At 45.0% G+C, this 27,474-nt stretch overlaps 1 protein-coding gene across 4 annotated transcripts in view; it reads right to left on the minus strand.

The window, feature by feature from the left end:
• Window positions 1-27,474, minus strand: part of POLI (DNA polymerase iota) — a 62,903-nt gene that overhangs the window by 12,041 nt on the left and 23,388 nt on the right. For all 4 annotated transcript variants that reach the window (XM_033934209.1, XM_033934199.1, XM_033934227.1 and 1 more), the window contains exons 6-8: window positions 24,566-24,744; window positions 19,090-19,181; window positions 12,899-13,032 (exon numbers count right to left, since the gene is read on the minus strand). In XM_033934209.1, the coding sequence (XP_033790100.1) occupies window positions 12,899-13,032; window positions 19,090-19,181; window positions 24,566-24,744 (405 nt within the window). The remainder of the gene's footprint in view (window positions 1-12,898; window positions 13,033-19,089; window positions 19,182-24,565; window positions 24,745-27,474) is intronic.

The raw sequence follows: 27,474 nt of genomic DNA on the forward strand, positions 1-27,474 counted from the left end.
TTTGTTGCCGTATCGATCCCAATCGAGTAGATATAGTCCTTTATATACAGCGCTATGCCTCCCCCCTTCTTGTGGGTCCTGTCCCTCCTGTAGAGCTTGTACCCTGGCAGCGCCACATCCCATTGATTTTCCTCTGTCCACCAGGTTTCTGTAATTCCTATTATATCCAGGTCCTCCCCCTTGGCCATGACTTCCAGTTCACCCATCTTAGCCATGAGGCTTTTTGCATTTGCGTATAAGCACTGTAGGTCCCGGTGTTTGTCCTCCACCTCTGCCTTTACCTGGGCCGCCTTCCCTTGGGTCTCGGGCCGTTTTCCCGCTCCCAGTGCCTCTGCTGTGCCTTTACCCTCGCAACTCTCTTCCTCCCCATGTCCCCTCCACCCCACCTCCCCGCTTTTCCCCGGGGAGTACCAGCCCCCTCCCGTGCTATCGTCCCCTGGGCCTTGGTTTGTTCCCCCTTGCCTTGTGGCTCCCCTTTGCCCTGTGGCTCCACCTTATTGCCTTCTGTTTGCACCCTGGTGCCATCTTGTCCTCCTGAAACCCCTGTTTTCCCCTTCCCCTTAGGCTTCTCCCAGCAAGTTGCTGTTACCCGGTGTTTCCCTCGCTGTCTGATCGCGAGTTCCATCGGACCCCCGTCCTCCTCCCTGCAGTCAGCCCATTCAGCATCTTTTCTTGATACTGCTGTCCGAAGCGTCATCAGGTCAGCTGTCGGCTTTCCCCCTCTCTGTAGTTTAAAGCCCTCTCGATCTCCTTCTTTACGTTGGCTGCTAGTATTCTTGTTCCCGTCGTGCTCAGGTGCAGGCCATCCCGCCTGTAGAGCTTGCTCTTTCCCCAGAAGGACGACCAGTTCCTCACAAAGTGGAAGCCCTCCTCCTTGCACCACCTCCTCAGCCACGCATTCACCTCCTGGAGCTCGGCCTGCCTCCTTGCATCTGCCCTCGGGATCGGCAGGATCTCCGAGAATGCTATCCTCAGTGACCTCCGTTTCAGCTTCCTTCCCAGGACCCTGAACTGGTCTGTTAGCGCAGGCATGCTGAAATTCCTCCGGCTCACATCATTTGTTCCGACGTGGACAATTACTGCTGTCTCCTCCGTTTCGGCTCCGTCCAAGATCCTCTCGATTCTGTCGGCAATGTCATTTGTCCTGGCCCCAGGGAGACATGTCACCAGCCAGTCCTCTCGACCTCCGGCTACATGACTGTCCACCTCCCTCAGGATCGAGTCTCCCACAACAATTGCAGTCTTTTCCTTCCTCAAGAGCCTCCTCTGCCTCAGGTCCGTGTCCATGGTGAATCTGGGCGCTCCTCCCTCGGGGTCCTTGGCCTCCTCTGCCCTCCTGGCCTCTCCATCCTGCAAGAACTCTAAGATGTTAGGCAGAAAAGCACGAAAAGCGACCACTCCTCGCACCGTACACCACTCCTCCAATATACGCCAAACTTGCACATAAGCCCGAGAAGTGGAAAGTCTGCGGGACCCCAAGAGATTGGAGATCACTTTATCTGAATACCCCTTCTTACTTAGATGTTCCCTTTCAAGAGCCAAGCTGTAAGACAAGGGACCCGGATCGAACATGGGAATGGGGCCGAGTCAGAAGATCAGGCGAAAGAGGAAGAGGATCCAACACCAGATGCTGCACCAGATCCACATACCACGGACGTCTGGGCCAATCCGGAACCACCAGAACCATCAGGCCCAGATGACAAACAATGTGGAAAAGAACTTTGCCCACTAATGGCCATGGAGGGAACACATACTACAGCCCCTCCATTGGCCATGGTTGAACCAGAGCATCCAGACCCTTGCCCTGACTGTCTCTGTGACGACTGAAGAAACGGGGTGTTTTGGTGTTGACCCCTGTGGCCATCAGGTCAATGAAGGGCTGACCACAAGTCTGCACGATCAACTGAAAAGCCACGTGGCGTAGACACTACTCTCCGGGATCTAATACGTGACGACATTGTCCACTCCAGCTATGTGGGAGGCCGAGATGTGCTGAAGATGCGACTCTACCCAGACCATGAGCAGAGCCGCCACCTGAGTGCTTTCGGTGCTCCCCTGACAATTGACATAGGCCACCGCCGTGGCATTGTCTGACAGAACCCGGACTGATTTGCCCATCAAGAAGGAGTGGAAGGCTAATAGTGCCAGACGGATGGCTCTGGTCTCCAGAACACTGAGCAACCAGGATGCTTCTTTGGTGGACCAGGTGCCCTGAGCTGAGTGACCTAGACACTGAGCTCCCCAACTGAAAACACTGGCATCCGTGAGAAGTACCGTCCAGTGTGGCTGATCCAGACTCATCCCTTGAACAAGATGGGAGGGCCGGAGCCACCAACGAAGACTGCAGCAAGCCAAGCCCCTCAGAGGAACAGGGCGATGTAGACTGAGGCTCTGGGGCGACCACCTCCGAAGCACAGCATATTGACGAGGACACATGTGGGCCCGAGCCCACATCACCACGCCAAGGTAATCCACCACTGACCCCAAGACTTGGAGGAAATCCTGCGCCCGAGGACACCGAAATGCCATAAGCAGGTAAATCTGAGATTGTAATTTGCTTACTCGGGCCTCTGGGAGGAAGACCTTCCCCAAGGAGGTGTTGAACACAACCCCAAGATACTCCAGGCGCTGCAAGGGGGCCAATAGGCTCTTGGCAAGGTTGACAACCCAGTCCAGCGACTGCAATAAGTCCACCACCCATGCTCTCCTGGAAGGACTTTGCGCAAATGAACCAGTCATCCAGGTAAGGATGCACCAGAATGCCCTCTGTCCACAAGGCCGCCGTGACTACCACCATAACCTTGGTGAACATCCAGGGAGTCATGGCCAGACCAAAAGGGAGTGCACAGAACTGAGAGTGCTGGCCCAAGATTGCAAAACGAAGGAAGCGCTGATGAGAGGGCCGGATTGTAATGTGCAAGTAGGCCTCTGTCAGGTCGAGAGAGGTTAGACTCCCCTGGCTGAACCGCCAGAAATTACCGATCACAGTGTTTCCATGCGAAAAGACGGAACTCTGAGAGCCCTGTTGACCCCCTTCAAATCTAAGATGGGCCGAAAAGTCCCTTCTTTCTTGTGCACCACAAAGTAAATCGAGTACCTTCCACTGCCAGACTCCCGAGGGGATACTGGAACCATAGCTCTGAGAACTAGCAATCTTTGAAGGGTCTGGCGAAAAGCCTGTTTCTTCCACTCGGTGTGACAAGAAGCTAGAAAATGATCTGGCAAGCAACGGGCAAACTCTAGAACATAACCATCTCGAATCACCTCCAGGACCCACTGATCGGATGTTATCTCTGATCATTTGTGAGAAAAATTGTGCAGCCGGGCACCCACTGGAACCAGAGGGGTCGCCGGCAAGAAGTCATTGGGCTGGATGGTCTGTAAGAGAAGTGGCGGAGGGATTCCCAGCCTCCTAACGGTCTCCCTGAAAGGACTGCATGCGCTGAAAGAAACGCCCCCGGGAAAACCCAGAAGATGGAAAGGTAACAGCCCCACGCCCAGGGTGGAACCTGCGGAAATCCCACAGATGCCCCCTAGAAGTGCCTCCTCTAACCGCCTGGCAGACACGGTCCTCAGGCAAGCAGGACACCTTAGAGTCTGTCAAAGTCTGAACCAACTTATCTAAATTCTCTCCAAACAAAAAAGACCCCCTAAAGGGACTTTTTTGTGAGTTTAGTCTTGGATGCAGCATCCATCGACCAAGCGCGCAGCCACAAGGTACTATGCGAGGCCACCTCAAAAGCCATAGACTTGGCAGAGGACCGCACCAAGTCAGAGGGTGTCAGAGAGGAACGAGGCCGCCATTTCAAACTTCGCAACCTTTTGATCCAAAGGCCAATCAGACTCACAGTCAAAAATATGCTCAGCCCACTGAAACACGGCATGAGCCACGAGCCCCCCACAAATAGCCGCCAGGACCCCCAAGGAAGAAACATTAAAATTCTGTTTAAGGAGAGCCTCCAATTTATGCTCCTCAGAATCACGTAAGGCAGAACCGCCCTCGAAGGGCACCGTATAGTACTTTGAAATAGCAAAGACCACCGCATCTACCACAGGCGACTTCAAGGTAGCCCTATCCACCTCCGGGATGGGATACAAATGAGCCATGAAACGTGAAAACCGAAACGGCTCCTCTAGCATATTCTCTGCGCCAGAACAATATCCCGAATATTAAGATGCATAGGAAAAGAGTGGGACGCTGGGTGGATCCCCCGAAGAAGGGAATCCCCCACCTGTAAGGTCTCAGGTGGTGTCTCCTCAAAACCGAGACCTGCTGAATCATAACTGGGAGCTCGTCTCTGTGAAAAAGGCGCACCGCAAAGCCTCCTTGCTGGAAGTTGGAAAATACGAGGCCCCACTACCAGCGGCCGTCCCCTCAAGAGGATCTTGGAGGTCCCAAGGGTCCAGGTTCTCATCCAAATCTGCATGCTCCTCATATCACAAGTCTTCATCCCTTGCCACCCGCGGGCACTTGGACGAGGGAGGAGGAGGGGACGTGAGCATAGTAGATGGGGGCGGGGGGGCACAACCTCCCCCGAAACCCAAGGGCCAACTGCAATACCCCCAGCTGCCTGAAAATAAGCTCTGCATAAATTAAAAAATAAATCAGGGGAATAAACCCCTGGTGGCCCCATGGGACTGCCTGACCAGGCAGGGGTCCCAGCAGAAACCTGCCCCTGTTTTTCCAAAACAGGGGGAAGGTCACCCGACATGGCAGAGTTAATGTAGGGTTTATTGTGCAAAAATGGTGAAGTTCCCGCCAAAAATAAACCCTCCAGGACCTGTAGCGGCTGGGAAGCCTGAAATGTCCCAGCCGCTAAAGCAGGCAAGCCGGCATCAGCTGATAAAGAAACAGCTGAGAGGGAGTCCCCAGCCGAACTGGCGGTAAGGGAATCCTTTTTACCCTCACCGTTGGCGGCTGAGGAAATCCCTCTGTGGGCGGTGGGGGAAGACCGGGCTTCCCCATTGCTCCCTGTCGACTCGCAAGGCACTAGCAGCAGGGAGCCCTGGATGCCTGCAGCAGCTGAGACTCCTCCACCGCACCAGCCTGTACACCGCTTGCACAGGCTGGCCACGAGTGCTTCGCGTCTGGAACACAATGAGCACCTTTTCCCCTGCTAAGTGCTCATTGTTCCACACGCGACCTAGCTAGGAAAAAAATGCCAGTTAGATGCAAAATACAGTAAAATACAGCAAATTTTAAAGGGAAAGCAACCCTTCAGACCGGCACTACCTCAGGATTTTTTTTTTCACAGAACAGACTCCATTGGCTCTCTAAACTATATGCCTTACCACCGGAGGTTATGGCTTACTGTTGAGGCATCTCTAGAAAAATATTGGGGAGGTGGAGGAAAGGAGGGGAGGGACCCAGGGACCCAGCTCGTGACCCGCCAAGTTTGATACCCCCGAGGTTGGACGGACCCCCACACAGAGTCCACCCAAGCTCAGTCTGGCAACAAAAAGGGACAAAAATTCCTAAACAAATTCCAACAGCCCTACCAAGGGAGATGGGTACAGCTCACACCTGCTGGAGACTGAGAGAAAACTGAGGTAATTAGGGTGGGTCACATGTTATGTACAGTTCCAAAGTTTTATCTCAGTCTCCACTTGCTGGTCATGATGAGACATATACCCGCTTGTAAGATTAACCTTTGCTAGTCTGGAGAGTTGCTAAAGAATCTTTTGATGGTCTCAAGACTGCCTGTACCTCGCATGTTCTGGTGCCTTCCTACCTAACGTCAGTAAAAAAAAAAAAAAAGAGAGAGAGGAGAGGAGGGTTGTGAGAATATCTGCCTGCTGTCCCTGGATAACACCTTACAGGTAAGTACGTTATCTCAGGACAAACAGGCTCGCTGGCTGAAATGTAAAGGATTGTTGACATTTAAACAGAGAATACATTTTATAGAACTGCTTGGCTGAATCAACTATCTTGTCTGGAATGATTCTCCAAACAGTAGTGGGATGTGAAGGTATGAATCAAGGACCAGGTGGGCGGCTTTACAGATGTCCTCAATTAGAATGAAATGTAGCTAAGCTACGAGGTTGCCATTGCTCTAACTTTGTGTGCTATGGCACGACCTTCCAGCGGTAGCTCAGTCTGAGCATAGCAAAAAGTAATACTGTCCACCAGCCATGGATGGTTCTCCTGGTGACAGGACCTCCAAGCCTGTTAGGATTAAATGAGAGAAACAGCTGAGTAAAAGTTCTGTGAGGCTTGGTTCAATTCAGGTAGTAAGCCATTGAATGTTTAAGTTCAATGTGTGTGGCGTGCAGCTTCATCAGGAAACATCCCCCCCCCCCCCCCCAAGACCTATAGACTGGTTCAAATGAAATTCCAAGATGATTTTTGGGAAGAATTTGAGATGTGTACAAAAGATGTGTACCAGTTTATGCTCCGTTAATTTCTTATGGGGTTTTTTTTTTAAACTTCTCACAGTTCACCAACTGTATCAAGTTAGAGCAGACACCACATGGCATTCTAAACTGTAGTTAGTGCCAGTATCGGTGGCAAGGTGTAAAGTTGAGGCTTTAAACACAGAAAACCTGGGGGGGGGGGGCAGAATAGGGGAAGGGACTCGACCCTTTTGAGAGTAGCAGCCCCGAGGTCGGTAGGACCCTCAAGAGGGTCCCCCATGCTCTTTCCGGACAGCAAAAGGGACCTGAAAAATTCCTTAACCAGATCAAACAGGCCCAAAACAGACTGCACAATCTTACCACTTCACCTGCTGGAGATTGAGGAAAAAACTGATTGTAAGAAGGGACTTGCACACAGCCCACTTGCACTGTAGCCAAAAGTTAGCATCTCAGTCTTCACCTGCTGGCAAAGGAGCGTAAACCCATCCGTTTCTGTGCCGGTCTGGAGGGACACTAAAGAAGCTGAACTAGCTTACAGGGAGCTCCTCTGCCTCAACAAGCTTTGGAACCTGGACTGCCTGTCTTCTGTCTTCAGTATTTTTGCAACTTTGCATGTTTGTGCTGCAGAGGTTCCCCATGGGGACAACTCTGGCTGCGGGAGATCTCAGACTTTACTGGTAATGCTCCGGCCAGAGACCTCCACCTCACCTGGAAATGTCACACATGTGACATGTGAACGGGTGGAGGAATGCAGTCGGCCTTGATCCTGGATACACCACCATGAAGCCAAGCAGCCTGTGTTCAAACCCACTAGCATACGAACCTGGGGAGAGCAACGCTCCCAAGAGAATGGTCCCTGAGCTCCAGTCTGTGAATGCCGATTGTCCAGGTGGGAGCAATGCAGAGCAGCCAACCCCCTAGAATCAGACTTTACCGGTAAAGTCTAAGATCTCCCGCAGCCAGAGTTGTCCCCATGGGGAACCTCTGCAGCACAAACATGCAAAGTTGCAAAAATACTGAAGTTAGAAAAAAAAAAAAGCAGAAAAAACTAGCTCCTACATTTTGGCTTGTAGGAAGACAAATGGAAAAGGTAAGAGGAGAGGGTCAAAAATATGTAAATGAATCTAGGACAATACCAGACTTTACAGTTTATTGCTCATAAATATCAAAGAAGAGACAAGTTAATTTAATCATGTATTTTTTAATGGGTATAACTTATGGGCAGACTGTATGGACCATTCAGGTATCTGCTGTCATTTACTATGTTACTATGTAAGTTTCGTATAAAAGATCTCAAGAGATGGGACTACCCACTTGTCCAGCAATAGAGTGGGATTGTAGAATAACTGGGTTTTTTTGTTTTGTTTTTTAAAGCTGATTAGAAAATACAAGAGAACTGTGATAACATGCAAAATAAGCCTGGTGTCTTCAGAACAATAAACTGTGAGGCAATGTAGAAAAAAAAAAGAGCTCTCCAAAGAGGAGAGCTTCCCAAACAGGAAATGAAGTGCACAAAGATTAAAATTTCCAGAGAAAAGTAGAAGGCAGGCAGAATTTACCTCATCAGACAAACAGTACCTTAAGTAACAGTGTAAGCAGTCTGCCACACACAGAAGGGAGTATGAAAGCCTTTATATTACATTAGTGATTTTTATTCCTCCAATTCTCTAAGTGCTATACTGCAAGGAACAAATAACTAAACTAGTTTAGATACTGTGTTATTTGTTCCTTGCAGTATAGCACTTAGAGAATTGCTACAATTTTGTACTGATTTATGGTAGTGTCTGTGAGGCTGTTTCCTATAAATTTCTGGTCTTTAAATATAGGGCCTGTAGTTTCGCCATAGTGCGTTCTTTTTTTGAGTGCAAGCAAAGTAAAAAGTTTTAGTTATTAGATTTTATACTTAAAGAGTATTTTTGTCTTCTTTTAGTGTGAATGTTGGTGGTTTCCTGACGAAGCTCTTAGAGAACTATATAAGAGCGAAACGGAGATCTTCCGTCGTGAAGCTAAGCTGGGAAGCCAAGTACCCTATATTCTTGAAGCTAAAATCCTTCAAAGAGTTTATTCTTAAAATGGGATACATTTGAAGACCAGTATAACAGTTGAAACTGATTTATATATACAAAAAAATTTAAACTGCTTTATAAAAAAATAATATATAAAAAAACTATTTAAAACAAAAAAATTTTTGAAAAATAGAGAACATATAAGATCAATGATAGCTCACGATAAGGTCATTAGTTTGAAATATACATCAGACTTTTAGCCTGTGAGCGCTTGAGATCGTTCAGTTCTCTATATGATATTTAAACTTGTACTTTAGCCATAAGTTCAAGTAAGTCTTGTGTATGTCACAGAATTTTTAGGAGTATCATTGTTTCTTCCATCTTGTCCCTCCTTCCTCCGCCCGACGCCGTGCAAGCAGGAGGACTCTGCTCTCTCATAGAGCCCCTGCCGTTCCAGCCACCAGGGATCACCGACGCAACCCGACTTTTGAGTCGGATTTCTTCTTCAGCCCTTGAGGGCCACCAAAAGCCTCCCCCCCCCCAGCGACTTCCTAGGCAGAGGAAGGAGGAAGTTTCTGCCATCTTGTCCCTCCTTCCTCCGCCCGACGCCGTGCAAGCAGGAGGACTCTGCTCTCTCATAGAGCCCCTGCCGTTCCAGCCACCGGGGATCACTGACGCAACCCGACTTTTGAGTAGGATTTTTTCTTCAGCCCTTGAGGGCCACCGAAAGCCTCCCCCCCCCCCCAGCGACTTCCTAGGCAGAGGAAGGAGGAAGTTTCTGCCATCCAGTCCCTCCTTCCTCCGCCCGACGCCGTGCAAGCAGGAGGACTCTGCTCTCTATTAGAGCCCCTGCCTCTCCAGCCACCTCTCCAGCGAACTCTAAACACAACCCATACATCCACTCCTACAATCAACTCAAATAACTACTAAACCACATTCTTCACAAATATAAAAAAAAAAAAAAAAAAAATGGCACTGCGTACACCCAACCTCATTCTTGCCCTCATACTAATTGCCACATTTATAGCAAAATGGAAAACCATTTTGCTATAAATACAAACCATCCCTATCCTAACAACAACACACAGACCTGTTCAACATACCAGAAAACTGCATACCACTAGAACGCTAACTCCATGCCCAATATCCAGCCAAGCCAGCATCCCCACCATCTGGGGAAAAAGACCACCACCAAAGCCTAACTCAAACACACAAAAATACCAAACCTCACCAAGAATTATCATCAATACAACCACTACCCCCACCACAAAATACACTACAATTGCTTGCGCATATATGAACATCAGATCCGTCAGCCCAAAGGCAGAATTAATCAAAGATTAGCTGACCAAAGACAATCTAGGCTGTCTCTTCCTAACCGAAACATGGCTCACCTCTGAGTCAGATCCAAGCATCACAGAATTCTGCCCCAAAGGATATAAACTTGAATTAGTATGTCGAGAAAACAGAAGAGGAGGAGATCTAGCAATCATAACAAAAAACAATCTCAACATCGACGTACTAACCAAGCACTCCACCCCTTATCTAGATCTGCTAGCCTGCCAAATATCTGACAAATCACTCAATGGAAACCTGAACTGTCTTATTTGCTACATTACACCAGGTAAATGGAACACCTCAAAACAAGAACTTGAAGAATTCATCTTCCAGAACTCACTCTCCTCCACACATAACTTGATCCTCGGAGACTTAAATCTCCACTTAGAAGATCAATCATCCAAACAAACAACAGATATACTCTCATACCTCAACACTTTATCCTATCAAATTCTCAACCCAGAACCCACACACGAAAAAGGTCATCAACTCGATATAGCAGCTTATTCATCTCCAAATCAAAACGCACAAAACATCTACATCTCAAACGGATCCTGGCACCCCACTCTATGGTCAGATCACTTCAAATATTCATTCACCATCAATTGGGCTCAAAATAACAACAAACCCATCCCAAAGAAATCACTCATCAAGATCAGACCGAAAATCGAACCTCACACATTCTGGAACACAGTCGACCCCGAAATCGACCCCAACAACCCCAAAGAATTCATAAACAGTTGGCGGACCCTCAGTGAATCTACACTAAACGAACTAGCTCCAATAAAAAACAAAAACAAAATATACAGACCATCTAATAAATGGTTCGACGACGAACTTCTACAACTAAAAAGAAAATGTAGACAATTAGAAAGGACATGGAAAAAACAAAAACACAATCACATCAAAGATGAATGGAAAATCCTAATCAAACAATACAATACCAAACTGAAGGAAAAACGAAAAAACTACTACTCCAAACTCATCAGCACCGAAAAACCAGACACAAGAATACTTTTTGACATCGTAAGAAATCTCACTGATACCAAACCATTTCTCGCCACCCAAGGAAACCAAACTCCCACAGCCACCCAATTAGCGGATCATTTCAAACACAAAATCATCACAACCAGATCCACATTCAACAACTCAAGAATCAATATAGAAGAAATACGAACCAATCCCAAAACAGATGAAGCAATCCCAGCAGACAGGATATGGACAAACTTCCCAAAGATACAATGGTCAGACTTGGATAGGCTTTACAAAAAATACAGCAAATCCTCATGTGACTTGAACAACTGTCCCTCATACTTACTAGCAACAGCTTCCATCAAATTTAAAGCTAGCCTCACACTATGGATTCAAACAACATTAAGCGAAGGTCATTTCCCACCGGAATTAGGAGAAATCATAATTACACCTATCCTAAAAGATCCCAAAGGTCCTATAGATAATCCTGCAAACTATAGACCAATCGCTTCAATCCCACTATACATTAAAATAACAGAAGGCCTTGTCGCACAACACCTCTCCAACTACCTTGAAGACCATCACATACTACATCCAACACAATCAGATCCAACCATAGCACAGAAACTCTACTGGTATCACTATTAGACATTGTCCGACAACACCTCAGCAAAGGAAACAAGCTGCTTCTCATTCAACTCGATCTTTCTGCGGCATTCGACCTAGTTGACCATCACACGCTACTCCAGACATTAGACGCAATAGGAATCTCAGGTAATGTTCACAAATGGTTCCAAAGCTTCCTCAAAACACGAACATACAAAGTCAAATCAAAAGAGCACATATCCGACCCATGGTCAAACCCATGTGGAGTACCACAAGGATCACCATTATCACCCATATTATTTAACCTCTTCATAGCATCCCTAGGCATAACCCTAGACGCCCTAAACACAGTATCATTCAGCTACGCGGATGACATAACCATCCTCCTCCCCTTTAATATTCAAAACCCATCATCCACAAACCACCTGAAAATAATAATGGAAACGGTAGAAAAATGGATGTCAAGTCATAAACTAAAACTGAACTCGGAAAAAACTAAATTCCTACTACTAGAGAAGGAAAAAAAACCATCTCTCACAGAACTAGAATTAAATACAATCAAGTACCCAATGCAAAGTACACTCAAGATCCTGGGAATACAACTAGACAGAAATTGCACAATGCAGTCTCAAATCCACAAAATCATCCAAAGAGCTTTCTTCACAATACGTAACCTAAGAAAAATAAGAAAATTCTTCAACAAAGATCAATACAAGATATTAGTACAATCCCTAGTACTAAGTATTGTAGATTACTGTAACAGCCTATACCTGTCATGCCCAAACTACATGATAAAACAATTACAGACAGTTCAGAACACAGCCCTCAGAATCATATACTCACTCGGCAAATATGACCACATCACCAAAGCATACCTAGACTCACACTGGCTACCAATAAAAGCAAGATCCCAGTTCAAATTCTACTGTCTACTATACAAAGTAATACATGGAACAGCCCCCAGTTACCTAAACAACAGACTACACCGTAACCTCTCACATAGACTAAGGAGAACTCGGAGCCTATTCATTCACCCCCCTCTCAAAGGAACACGACGAAAGAAACTATACGACAGCCTTTTAGCGACACAGGCAGCAAAGATCGATACTACCATCACCAATCTACTGACCAAATCAATAGACATTAAAGTATTCCGAAAAGAAATCAAAACTCATCTCTTCAAAAAACACTTCCCATCATCATAACCTCACAAAAGTATTAGAAAATGCTCTCATGACCACCTCCATCACCTCCACCAGCAACACCCGGACAGTATTATCTCTATTCGTCTAAACAACCTATCACTATCTACTACCTGCTATCAATTTCTCCTGGAAAAGTCCAGACTAATAATTGTAACTGGATACCTTCTTGATTACATGTACTGCAATGCTACTGGAAATGTCCAGTCTTCTAACTTGTAATCCGCTTAGAACCGCAAGGCACAAGCGGAATAGAAATCACTAATGTAATGTAATGTAATGTAACATTCTATGCTATATAATATAAATGATTTTTTAAAACTTGATTCTATTCCACCTTCTATCCCCCTTGTAAATCTACAACAATGTACATAAAAATAACCACAATGCATGAGAAAAGAGTCAACAAAATGGATTTACTTGCACCAAATTTCTGGATCAAATGAGTGGGAACAGGACACTGACGACTTTCTCGATTGAACCATTTATTGGTTGGAGAAAACTGACGAATAGTTAGCCGAACTGTATGTGGCTTCCTTCCATCCTTACAGATTCTAAAGAGAAAAGATGTCAGTAAACACAATATGCCCTACTGGTGAGAAGAATAGAAATGGGAAAGATAAACTGATGGGTTCCTCCCATTTTCTGCCTATGGAAAAAATAACATATTTGAAAGGTAAATTAATTAAATACAGCATTCCATGACTAATAAACATTTTCCAACCAATATTCAGCACTCCGGGCCTCTTAAAGTAGCAGCAGTGGTGATCGGCTTGGCAGACAGTCCGATGAACAGGCTTCTCCTGGCCTGACCCACTCGGGTCTTCCATCTGCTGCGTCGCTGATAACGCATCAGAGGGAAGCCCTGGTGCGTTGGCTGCATGAAGCCTGTTCACCGCGCTGCCAAGCCGGTCACCGCCACTGCTGCTGCTACTTTAGGTGGCCCAAAGGGAGGGGAGATCAGTTGGGAGGTGCTGCACAGGGGGATAGGAGGGATGGAAAGCTACTGCACAGGGGGATAGGAGGGATAGAAAGCTGCTGCACAGGGGGATAGGAGGGATGGAAAGCTGCTGCACAGGGGGATAGGAGGGATGGAAAGCTGCTGCACAGGGGAGAGGAGATGAAGGAAGAATTGGTGGAGATGGTGCAACAGATGTAGAAAAGGGTGAGAGGGCAATATCCTGCATTTGGTAGAGGGGAGGGATACATGCATAAAGAAGAGACAGGGAGAAATGTTACATAGGTTAGGGGGCAAGGAGAGATGGCATATGGGGAGAAAGAAATTGTGCACATGATAATAGAGGGGAGGACGGGAGGGATGCTGCATGGATGGGAATAGAGAGGTTTGACCAAGGGCACAAGGCAGGAAAAGAGAGAGAGAGAAAGAGATGGTAAACAGTGGGAAAAACAGAAATGTTGTATGGCCAGTGGAAGGGAAGGTACAGAGATGGAAGATCAATGGTAAGCACGGAGAAAGAAGAAAACGTCAAATGGGCAGTAGACCCTGGTGAACGAGTTAACAGAAGACAAACAGAAACCAGAGCCTGGGACCAACATGATTTGTATAATAAAATGACCAGACAACAAAAGGTATAAAAAAGAATTTTATTTTCTATTTTGAGATTACAATGTCAGATTTGAAATGTGTATCCTGCCAGAGCTGGTGTTAGGGAGTGAGCGCGAGCTAAGACCAAACAAAGAGTGGAAAAGTCTTTTTTTGTTTACATTACAGCACTGGCATGGGGCAAAGGGGGCTGGGGTGGGTGAAGAGGCTACAAAGTAAACCTACTAGGACATTTTGAAAACAAATGCCCTATTGGGTGGGAAAAGTGAATCGAATCGAAAAATCAATTAAATAGGCCAAATCAAATTGAAATATTTTTCCCTGAATCAGGCAGCACTAGGCTGTTCCACCCCCCTCCTGTCACACTGCCCCCAATGAACTAAGAGGCTGCTATACCCCCCTTGACCTGACCTCAGTGGAGGTCTAGGGATAGTACTGGGTGCAATATTTAATGTGAGTGGTAACAGTGTTGGTCATCGGGTCAGGCAAACTGAATCTGGATATATCCACAAGGAATCATGAAAATTATCATTAAGTTTAATAGGGATTGAAGAGAGAAGTAAAGGGAAAAAAAAATCTATTCCTATTACCCTTCCTTTTCAGCTCCATGATCCTCTCTGGTTTCTCAGGTATAGAATCCACAGGAGCTCCAGATCTTCCCATCACCGTTTTCAACTCTGCTAATCTGGACACACAATTCCTTGATATAGAATGCAGACTCACCCAAACTGGAGGATGTGCTCAGATTAACTCTTCATGTTAGCAAATCTCCAACCCCTTCTTGTCCATCCTTCCTGTCAAGGGTAAGGTCCAGGTAAGAGAAGCAAGCAACCTGGAGATGAATTTGTGGCTACATGGATGGTGGCTTCCTGGACAATGGGATGTTTTTCCAACGGCTGCTGAGTAGGGATGGTGTGTATCTATCAAAGAAGGGAAGAACTGCCTTTGGCAGCAGGCTGGTTAATCTTCTGAAGAGGGCTTTCTTTAAATTAGAAGTGATGGGGCAGGGTGATCAAAGCCACTGGGTGAGTATAAGCCCTCAGGTAAGTAAATTATTAAATGGATGGGAAAAGGGGGCAATGTCTGGAAAGCAGTATATACTAATGCTCGAAGTATGGGAAACAAGATTCTGGATCTAGAAGCAGTGATGAAAGAAGATTAGTTGGATATAGTGATCACAGAGACATGGTTCATGGAGAACCATGACTGGGATATATTCAGGAAAGACAGGGTAGGAAGAAAAGGAGGGGGTGTAGTGTTAAACGTTAAGGATCATAGGGATAGATTCACTAATCCCCGATTCCGTGTCCAATTCGTTCCCGATTGCATGCAGGCTGACAAATTCACAAAAGGCCTGCATGAAAATGGGGACAATCATTGACATGCCCCCCCACCCATGGCACGGATCGCTAGAGAGCGATCCTTGAGCATGTGCAGACCCTGACAGTAGTGACAGGAGAAGCAGCCTCCTGTCACTGTTGTCAGGGCTTTTTTTTAATAGGCCGCAAAATATCAGGCCTATTTAAAAAAAACAAGCCTCCTGACCGGCACTGCCCACCCCATGACCAGCATGGCCCGACACTCCTGTACTTAAAAGTTGGGAGCAGGAGGGGTACTCAGTCCCTCCTACTACGTAGGCCTCCCTCCTGTGACCGGCCCAGCCCACCCCCGGCCCGGCCCAACACCGTCTGTACCTAAACGTTGGGAGCAGGAGGGGTGCTCAATCTCTCTTGCTCCGGTTAGTCAAAAAATACAGTAATTTACAGCATATTTAAAGGGAAAGCAACCCTTCAGACTGGCAATACTTCAGGATTTTTTTTTTACAGAACAGACTCCACTGGCTCTAAAAGCAGCATGCCTTGCTTGACTTATGGGGCAAGGCTTACTGCTGAGGTACCTCTAAAAAAATGTTGGGGAGGTGGAGGAAATGGGGGGAGGGACCCAGCACGAGACCCGCCGGGTTTGACACCCTCGAGGTCAGACGGACCCCCAAACAGAGCCCACCAAAGCTCAATCCGGCCAGAAACGGGGCCTAGAATCCATAAACAATTTCCAACAGCCCAACCAAGGGAGATGGGTACAGCTCACTCACACCTGCTGGAGACTGAAAGATTGATAGGAATAGGGGAAGGTATCTATTAAGTACTATTCCACAGTTTTGTTTTCAGTTTCCACCTGCTGGTCATGATGAGATATATACCCGCTTGTAAGATTAACCTATACTGGTCTGGAGAGTGCTAATGAATTTAGCTTTTTTACACAGGCCTAAGTTTATTTTAGTTGTGGTTTTTTCTCGATACCTTTCAAATTAGGGACCCCCTAGCAGAAAAGCAGTCAGATTACGCTCCTTGACATCTTGTGAAACCAGAGGAGTGTTGTATGGGATGACATGCCCCTGTGGGTTATCATACATTGGCCATACATCTAGAAGTTTGAAAATGAGGCTGTTTGAACATTGGTCTAACATAACCCATAAAAAAGGAATTGATATTTTAACCCGCTATTGTGTCAAAGAGCAGCACAACTTTAATGATTTTGTGTGTTTTGTATTAGAACACATCCCTATAACACGGCGGAGGGGTAATGTGAAGCGTACATTGTACCAGCACGAACAGCGCTGGATATTTTTTCTTGACACACTTTGGCCTAAGGGGTTGAACCAGTGGGTGGAATGGGTAGCATTCTATGGATAATAGACAGATGATGTGCTCCCGGAAATGGATCTTGAGCTTCTTTTTAAGCAGCGCGCCACTCTTGTGCCAGCGTGCATGGGAAGGTGGTGGAGATTTTAGCAATTTTTAATTCCTGATGAAGCTTTACTGAAGAGAAACAAGGCACTTGTTGGATTTGGACATGGTTTCTGGACTGACTATCTGGTAGCCGCCGCAATTTTCAACAGTTGTGCCAGTGTGTTTTCAACGGCTGTGACGGTGACTTTCTGGACTACGTTTGCAAGCTAAGTAAAACTTTTTGTTCTTTTCCTGTGCACAGTGATGGGTGTAGTGCCCAAATGATAATTACATTTTGGCGGTGGTGGAGTTTTTTTGCCAATGAAAAGAATATATGCAGCTATGAATCGTTTATGATTGCTGACAATTTAATGCAATTTGAGGCTTCTTCTCCACCTTTTGTATTAAATGGTTATTGTGGGACCGCAGTCCATCCCTGGCGAGTAACATTTTTTGATTACAGGTGTTGTTTATTTTTGTTACTCTGTACATATTTTCTTGAGAGATGTTTAAATACCTACGTGGCATAAATGTGTATGAGTCGAGTCTCTTTCATTTGAAAGGAAGCTCTGGAATGAGAGAGCATCGGATGAAGTTAAGAGGTGATAGGCTCAGGAGTAATCTAAGGTAATATATATATTTTTTTACAGAAAGGGTGATAGATGTGTGGAACAGTCTCCCAGAGGAAGTAGTGGAGACAGGCATGGGATAGGCACACGGGATCTTTTAGCGGGAGGAAGAGATAATAGTTACTGTGGTTGGGTAGACTAGATGGGTCATTTGGTCTGTATCTGCCATCTTGTTTCTATGTTTCTGTAGTCACCAGTGTCCATTCTAGGACTTCTGGATCCATACTTTATTCCAAGTGTCAACTGTCCAACTGCCAGAGGAGATTGCATCACACCATCTGATCAAGAATGAGGTGACAATTCAGGTCATCCAACTGAAGAGACCAGAATAACAACAGGGCTCCCTGGAGAGGCTGCAGGTGAGCTTTTGCCTAAGAGACTACCACAATACTGACAACTATAGACCCCAGGTTCTGCAGGATCTCCCAAGCCAATGGCCTGAAGATCCAGAGAAATATCCTGAACTGGGCCTGCACGTTTACATAGAATTGATAGCTCTAAGTCTAATAGATGCTGGCATTGTCATCTAGAAGCAGGGACATTAGATCATCTTTTATTTTATTGTCCATTCATATTAACATTTTGGAAATCAATTTGGCCCCAAATAAATAGGATGTTAGAAAATCCAGTAGCCTTGACATATGATACAATTCTATTTGGTACTACAATGAGAGCCCATAGTCAAATCTCATCAAATAACAACAAACTTTTATTTATAATGACTGGAATAGCAATACAGCAAATTACACGTAATTGGAAAAATTGGGACAGATTGAACTATAATTTCTGGTGGAACTCAGTTTGCCATATATATAAGATGGAACATGCATTTGCAACACAAAAAGGATATATGAATAAGTTCAAGAAGATTTGGGGACCATTAACAGAATATTGCAATATTTGAATTTCATTTTCCCATGATAAGAAAATAGTATAAAGAAGGAGGGGGGGAGGGGTTAAGGGGAGGGAATTATTCTCTTTATCATATATTATAAATAAAATATTATAATAGATGATATTCTTACATGAAAATAACGTAATAAAGGGAGGGGGAAAAGGTTCATATTTAAATAATAATTGATAAAATCATTACAATATATATATATTGTATAACTTTATAAGAAAAATAATTACAATTATATGATATATAAAACCATAAGAAAAATAAGACAAGAAATGTTATATATAAAATATATTATAAAAATATCAAGTGTATTGTTAAGATAATTGTATGAAAATTTATGACACTTGTTGTTAAATGGAAAAAAAATTCAATAAAAAAAACTTTAAAAAAAAAGAACTCTTTAGACTCAATATATGCAAATTTACTCCATTAAATAGTCATAGATATCTTGCTCATGATGGCTATCAGGGCAGGTTTGGAAAGTTCTGATTAACTGATGGGGAGAAGAACAGAATAGAGGGAGAAAAGGAAAAGTAAATGGCTTGTTGGAAGTCCTCAGAAACAGGAAGTATAACATTTAAAAGTGCAGGAGTTACGTTGCTACAAAAAACAAAACAAAACCCAGTTGTAGAGGACCACAGAAACTGAAGTGAATCTCTTTTGCTTGTTTTTACGTGCATCTGGTAACAGCATAATCTTATATTATAGAATAACCTTAGGCATTCAAAAGCATGCGTTTTGGTTATGAAAGCAGGCTAACTGTGGGATTAAGTCAATATGCTCACCTATCTAAAAGGTTCATTAGCAGTTCCTCAATTTTCTTCTCAACTTCAGCTTCAGTGGAACATTTTCTAAAAGAATCTTCATCACTAAGGGACTAAAAGAAAAGAAACACTTCTCAGAAGTGTAAAGCAAATTCCAGGACTCTACTAGTGACAATACAAAAGTTTTTTTTATAAATCACAAAATAATAATAATAATAATAACTTTATTCTTATATACCGCCAACAATCTTGCGACTTCTAGGCGGTTTACAATAAGGAGAAATTGTACAGACAGCGAATTACATAGTATAACAGTGAACATCTGATATTGACAACATTAATAATAACAACAGTTTATATACTGCCGGACCGGGAAGTTCCGTGCTATTTACAATGAGTTAGAAAAGTTTCATAAATTGATTGGATCATTCATAGTTTAGAGATTAGAGGTTAACAGTTTACAAGATCAGATTTGGGGTGGAATTACGAAGGGGGCTATTGTCCTTATTCATTACCTATGTAATTCGAGAACAGGTATGTTTTTAGGTGTTTCCTAAATTCACTATAGTTGTTTGAGTGTGTGATTAGTTTCCCTAGGTCTTTGCCCCATAAGGCTGCTTGATACGATAGAAGTTGTTGATGATGTCTCTTATATTTGCATCCTCTAGCCGGTGGGGAAACGAATTTCAGGTGTGTTCTTCTCTCATGTCTGTTAGTTGGGAATGAGAAGAGGTCTATTATATATTTAGGGGTATATAAAAGTAGTACTAATTTAGTAAATATTTTTTCCAAAAGGCCCAAGAAGTAGATGCAACCCATTTCTAGAGCACATACAGTTGCAAAGTACATGGGTTAAGAAAACAGGAAAACAAACTTGCTTATCTATAGTACATTTTCTCCAAGAATGGCAAGATGAACAGCAATCATCGTGGGCGACTCCATCATCAGACAAGTTGACAGCCACATAGCGGAAGGAAGGAAGGAAGACTTGATCGGCTGGTGACCTGCCTACTGGGAGCCAAGGTAGAAGACATAGTGAGCCGCATCGACAGGATCCTCAACAGTGTGGAAGAAGAAGATACGGCGGTGGTGATCCATGTGGGGACGAACAACGTGAGCAATAGGAACTACAACAGGGAAGTACTGAAAGACCAGTTCCGGATGCTAGGAAGGAAGAAGAAGACCAGAACGCAGAGGATAGCATTCTCGGAGATCCTGCCAGTACCCAGGGCAGATGAGAAGAGGCAGATGGAGCTGCAAGCAGTCAACGCGTGGATGCGGCGCTGGTGTGAGGAAGAAGGATTCCACTTCGTGCGCAACTGGACAACATTCTGGGGGAAGAGCAAGCAGAATTTGAACTACACAGAACGCCTCGGAAAACTGGGATTGTTCACCCTCGAGAAGAGAAGACTGCGAGGAGACATGATAGAGACTTTTAAAATACTAAAAAGATTTGACAAAATAGAGCACGAAACATCGTTATTCACATTGTCAAATGTGACTCGGACAAGAGGTCATGGACTGAAACTGAGGGGCACCAGGCCCAGGACAAATATTAGGAAGTTCTGTTTCGCACAACGAGTGGTGGACGCTTGGAACGCTCTCCCTGAGGAGGTCGTGATGGAGACCAGCATTCTGGGTTTCAAGAGCAAGTTGGATGCACACCTTCTTGCAAATCACATTGGGGGATACAAGTAAACAAGGTTTCTCATCAGGGAACACCTGGCTTGGCCTCCGCGGGTGCGGGTCGCCGGACTGGATGGACCTAGAGTCTGATCCGGCGAAGCCATTTCTTATGTTCTTATGAATCTGCTGGAGAGAACACGCCACAACTGACGGATAAGTTAGAGTCTCTATGGGTCAAAATTCCAGGAACAAATGGCCTGGAAACGAAGATCGGCATCTACTACCGACCCCCAGGGCAATCCAAAGAAATTGATGGAGAAATGACAGATGAGATTAAACGCAACTGCAAGGGAGGCAACACAGTTATCATGGGTGACTTCAACTATCCGGGAATAGACTTGAACTGAGGCACCTCCGGCTGCATTAGAGAGACCAAGTTCTTGGATGCTGTAGGCGATTGCTTCCTGGAACAACTTGTCAAGGAAAATACTAGAGGAAATGCAATTCTGGACTTAATTCTAAATGGACTGCGAGGACCAGCACAAAATGTAGAAATAGAAGGGACGCTGGGAAGCTTTGATCTGGACGCAGGGGAGAAACATCGGTCCAAAACGACAGCCACGGCACTGAACTTCCGAAAAGGGAATTACGAAGGGATGAGACTCATGGTAGGGAAGAAGATTAAGAAGAGGATAAGCACTGTAAAAACGCTAGAGCAAGCTTGGTCCCTTTTTAAGGACAGTCACCAAGGCGCAAAATCTATATATACAGCGTATCAACAAGGGATCCAAGAGGAAAAAGAAAAAAAGAACCGGCGTGGCTCACTGTAGAGGTGAAGGAAGCGATCAGAGATAAGAAAACTTCAGTTAAGGAATGGAAAAGGTCAAAAATGGATGAAAACTGGAACAAGCACAAACAACATCAACGCAGGTGCCATAAGGCGGTAAAAGGGGCCAAAAGAGACTACGAGGAAAAAATAGCCAAGGAGGCGAAGAACTTCAAGCCGTTCTTTCAATATATTAAGGGGAAACAATCCGCAAAGGAAGTGGTGGGACCGTTGGATGACCATGGAATGAAGGGAGCGCTAAAGGAGAACAAAGCAATCGCTGACAAACTTGCGGATGATATCACTGGGCGTATAGAGGTGAAAGATGATATCTTCAGTCTTACAGGGCCCTCGGTAACCAGAGGACACTCGCTGAAAATCAGGGGAGGGAAATTTCAAGGTGATGCTAGGAAGTACTTCTTCACCGAAAGGGTGGTCGATCATTGGAACGAGCTGCCTCAGCATGTGATTGAGGCCAACAGCGTGTCAGATTTTAAGAGAAAATGGGATATTCACGTGGGATCTATAGGGGAGTAAAAGTCAGGGAGTGGGTCATTGGTATGGGCAGACTCGATGGGCTATGGCCCTTTTCTGCCATCAATTTCTATGTTTCTATGCAACATATTTTTTGCATCTGTATTTACCGAAGAAGATGTACACAGCATACTGGAACCCATCAGGCTATATGCTGGAAACGAAGACGGAAAGCTGACAGGATTGATGGTCAGTCTAGAGGAGGTATGTAGGCAGATTGATAGGCTTAAGAGCGATAAATCCCCGGGACCGGATGGCATCCATCCGAGGGTCATCAAGGAACTGAAAGGGACCATAGCTGAACTGCTTGAACTAATAGCCAATCTGTCGATCAAATCGGGAAAGATTCCAGAAGAATGGAAGGTGGCAAATGTTACACCGAACTTCAAGAAAGGTTCAAGAGGAAATCCGGGGAACTACAGACCGGTGAGTCTGACCTCGGTACCGGGAAAGATGGTAGAGTCACTGATAAAAGATAGCATCATTGATCACCTTGACGGACACGGGCTGATGAGGACCAGTCAGCACAGTTTTAGCAAAGGCAGATCGTGTTTGACTCTTTGAGGGAGTAAACAGACAGATAGATAAGGGCGATCCGGTCGACATTGTATATCTGGATTTTCAGAAGGCGTTCGACAAGGTTCTGCATAAACGACTACTTCGTAAAATTGCAAGCCATGGAATTGAGGGTGAAATACTCACGTGGATTAAAAACTGGCTGGAGCATAGGAAACAGAGAGTGGGGGTAAATGGACAATACTCGGACTGGAAGAGCGTCACCAGTGGGGTGCCGCAGGGCTCGGTGCTTGGACCCGTGCTCTTTAACATCTTTATAAATGATCTGGACATAGGTACGATGAGCGAGGTGATTAAATTTGCGGATGATACAAAGTTATTCAGAGTAGTAAAGACGCAGGGGGATTGCGAAGATCTGCAATGTGACATAATCAAGCTCGAGGAATGGGCATCGACATGGCAGATGAGGTTCAACGTGGATAAGTGTAAAGTGATGCATGTCGGTAACAAAAATCTCATGCACGAATACAGGATGTCCGGGACGGTACTTGGAGGGACGGTACTTGGAGAGACCTCCCAGGAAAGGGACTTGGGAGTTATGATCGACAAGTCGATGAAGCCATCTACACAATGTGCGGCGGCAGCAAAAAGGGCAAACAGTATGCTAGGAATGATAAAGAAGGGGGATCACGAACAGATCAGAGGTTATCATGCCGCTGTACCGGGCCATGGTACGCCCTCACCTGGAGTACTGCGTCCAGCACTGGTCGTCATACATGAAGGACACGGTACTACTCAAAAGGGTCCAGAGAAGAGCGACTAAGATAGTTAAAGGGCTGGAGGAGCTGCCGTACAGCGAAAGATTAGAGAAACTGGGCCTCTTCTCCCTCGAACAGAGGAGATTGAGAGGGGACATGATTGAAGCATTTAAGGTACTGAAGGGGATAGACTTAGTAGATAAGGACAGGTTGTTCACCCTCTCCAAGGTAGGGAGAACAAGAGGGCACTCTCTAAAGTTGAAAGGGTATAGATTCCGTACAAACGTAAGGAAGTTCTTCTTCACCCAGAGAGTGGTAGAAAGCTGGAACGCTCTTTCATAGGCAGTTATAAGGGGAAAACACCCTCCAAGGATTCAAGACAAAGTTAGACAAGTTACTGATGAACAAGAATGTGTGCTGGTAGGGCTAGTCTCAGTTAGGGTGCTGGTCTTAGACCAGAGGACCGCCGCGTGAGCGAACTGCTGGGCATGATGGACCACTAGTCTGATTCAGCAGTGGCAATTCTTATCTTCATATGTTCTTATTCCTGAGGCATCGTCATCTAATGGAGCATGGTGCGGGACTACTCCGCATTCTTTTTTTTTGGCACCTAGGCTTTGGAATGATCTCCCACATTCAATCGGAGGCCTGCAGTCAGTTTCTAGTTTTAAGAAGGCTTTAAAGATTCATTTTATTGAACACACCTTTCAATAGAGTTGTGTGTATTATATAATGGTTGCATGACATGGGTGATCCTATGAGAGAGATTACAAGCTTTTACTTTTTTTAGTATGAATAACTTATTAGTATAAATGAATGATCTTTTCTTAATACATCTGTAGTTCTTTTCTACCTTTTGGTTTTAGATTGTAAACTGCTTTGACCACTTTTGTAATTGCAGTACAGTAAGAACTTGTAATTAAAAAATATAGTAGAAGATTACATCCTGCTTGTCCTCAGAAAATTTCAAAATGTTTTCTCCCCTTTTCTTCCCAGGGAAAAGTATATATACTTGAACAGCATATATGCTTTTACCCACCTGGGAAGAAGGGCAATTTTAAAGGACATTTCTCCATAGGTAAACCTTTGTTCACCTATAGAGAATTCCTTTGGGAACTGCTCTCAATCTGTGTCAACATATCAATTTTGTAACAGAATGTTCGGAACTCACCCTCAAGGTATTTGGTCAGAGCAGTTGTCACATGCTATATGTATATTTTCTGCTAGCTGACTGTACCTGAGGTGGTCCCGAGGGAATGACAGGGGAACTGTCCTCTCCATGGCTAAGCATATAGATGCGCTGAGCAATTGAAGTACCCAGTTCCTTCTCTAGCAGTGGAAGAGAACATGTTTGGAGATCACGTAAGCTGTTGAGACCCAGTGATTTGAGACGCTCAGTGGTTTTATAGCCAATGCCTATAAAGTGAGAAATTATTTAGAAAGCAGTTAATAATGACAGGAACATTAATTTTTCTTTTACATATATATCTTTGTTACTGAAGGAGTACATTGTAGTTGTAATGTTTAACTGGGTCTGTTCCCAATAGGATATAGTTTTGTTGTAATCTGCTATGAACTCTATTGGGTAATTGTGGCATATAAATTTTAATGTAATGTGTTTTTGGACTTTCTATGTGGGTATGCTGTTATAGAATTACTTCCTCGTGTCTGTGTACCTAATTTTTACCTACAAGGGATTTTACAAGAGTCTACCTAAACACCTAAAATGCTGTTCTAAATGGTCCCATATCTAATAAAGTAACTTTCCTCCCTTTCCCTGCCCCCTTTGTGATTACAGAACTTCTCCAACAACGCTGATCTTCAGGCTGCCAGTCGGACATAGTATTTGACCAAGCTCCCAACCCCATGGACTGACGGATGTGTAACTAGAAAGAGGAGGCAAAAACACAGCTGGCACCCTGCGTGACACCGCTGAGCCTCAAACAGATGCCTGACAACTTGCGCTCAAATCCCTGCCAAGCAATAGGTGAGCAATGCTAACTAAGGACGGCCCCAAGTTCCAAAAATGCTTCTGCTGGCTGGTCAGTTGCAGACCACTGTTTGCTTCTTCTCCACACAGGCAAAGCTGAACCCACAAACAGGGAAGCTCCAAGCACTGAAAAAAACAAAGAAATCCAAAAAGAACTCAAATAAAATAAGGAAAAAAGCAGAGAACAGAAACACTCCTTTCAGCTTTTGTGCAGAAGGGAAAAACTGTAGATAGCAGTAGAGCTCTCAGTGAACTAGGAGGGTTAAAGAAAAAAATCCAGAGTGGATTCCTTCTGCACAGGCTAGAGAATGACATGGTGGAGAATTCCTGTGGTGAGCCTTGGCAACCCGCGGTTAGCCCCCCAAAACTGGAAACAATCTAGCCATTTAACAGTGGGAAAGTGAACAAAGTCTTCCACTGCCCCGCTAGAGCAGTTGATAACCTTGTTCCCGTGGCAAAAATTGTACCAGGGACAGCACAGCAAAATCCCCTCGGCTCAGCATCTACTCCCGTTTCCCTCGCACCTACCTTATCCAACTGAGTCAGCCACACCATACTGAGCAGTCTTGATAAGTTTTCACCGAGACTTTCCTTTAGCCGACAAGCCCCTCCTTGATGTAACTTTCGGTTTCGCGAAACCAAAGTTAAATCATAGAAGGATTCGATGGCTGAAGGAAAGCCTGGAGCAGGCCTCTGAAGATTTTTCTGCGTGGTGGTGGTTTTGCCTGAAGGAGCCAGCCACACTGATGATGAAAAGTCTTCAGAGGCTTGTTCTGAGGCCTTCCTTCTGCTGAGTCCCTTCTTGATGTATCTTCCAGTTTCGCAAAACTGAAGTTACATCAAGGAGGGGCTCTTCGGCTTAAGGAAGGCCTCAGAACAGGCTTTTCAAGATTTTTTGTTCGTTCGTTTGGGTAGTAGGCACAAGGGGAGCTGGGAGGAGATGTCACCTGCTGCTATTGAGGGGGAAGGGGGTGCTGGATGTCTTCAGTGCTAGAGCTGAAGGAAGGTGCTGGATTTGGGCTGGAGAAATAGAGGTGTTGGACCAATGAAGGGGGTTGGGGCTGGAGGGAATGGAGATGTGGAGGAGTGCTGGACTTAAAGCTTGGAGTTGGAGGGAAGGGAAGGGAGAGGTACTGGATTCACGGCTCAGAGCTGGAGTTAGAGAGAAGGGAGAGAGACATTGGACCCATGGAAGGTGGGACTAGAGGGAAGGGAGAGAGGTGCTGGACTTGCAGGGAGGAGAGGGAAGGGAAATATATGTTGAACCAAGGGGATGAAGGGAGTGAAATATTTAACACATTGGAGGGAGGGAGGAAAGAGGGAAAGACACTTTGGTGTAAAGAAGTAAGAGGGGAGAAGCTGGAGATATATGAAAAGAGGGGAGATGAGGCATGGATGAGAGCATAGGAACAGGAACACAAAGGGGAACGCTTTATGGAGTGGTATATGGATACAGTCAGTGGGGCAATGCCAACACAGGAGAGTATATGGACACAGAAGATGGCTAGACATGAGGGAGAAGAGGAACGCAGAAGAGATGCTGGACTTGAGAAGGGGGGCATAGGGACAAAGAGGATTGACATTGGGCACGGAGGGGACAAGGGCACAGAATAGTGTTGATGATGAAGGCAGGGAGATGGGTACAGGGGAAATATTAGAAAGGAAATATAGGAGACAGAGAAGGGATCTGCTTGCTGAACATGGGGAAAAAACATACACAGAGATGGAAGATGAATGGTGAGCATGGAGAAAAGACATGTCAAATGGTCAGGAGACCCTGGCAGGTGAGTTTCAAGAGTAGACACACGGAAACAGAGACCAGAGCCCGAGACCAATGTGATGTGAAGAATAAAATGATCAGACAAAAGGTAGAAAAAAAAAATTATTTCCTATTTTGTGATTATAATATCTCAGATTTGAAATATGTATCCTGCTAGAGCTGGTGTTAGACATAACTGGGGACTGCAAGCCCAGGATGTGCTTCTTTAGCTTCTAGCTGGCTTAGGGCTCTCTCTGAAAAGGGGGTAGTTGACCTAGTTGCACTCTCCTATTCCTGCCATGTGTAAATGAAGTATTTTGTTAGCTTGATTTTTCTATGTAGCATTCTGTAGTACCAATTTGACCTCAGTTTTCTCAACAGTGTAGGGGAAATTTGT

Source organism: Geotrypetes seraphini, chromosome 1 (assembly GCF_902459505.1).
Source record: "Geotrypetes seraphini chromosome 1, aGeoSer1.1, whole genome shotgun sequence".
In the NCBI taxonomy this organism is placed as follows: domain Eukaryota; kingdom Metazoa; phylum Chordata; class Amphibia; order Gymnophiona; family Dermophiidae; genus Geotrypetes; species Geotrypetes seraphini.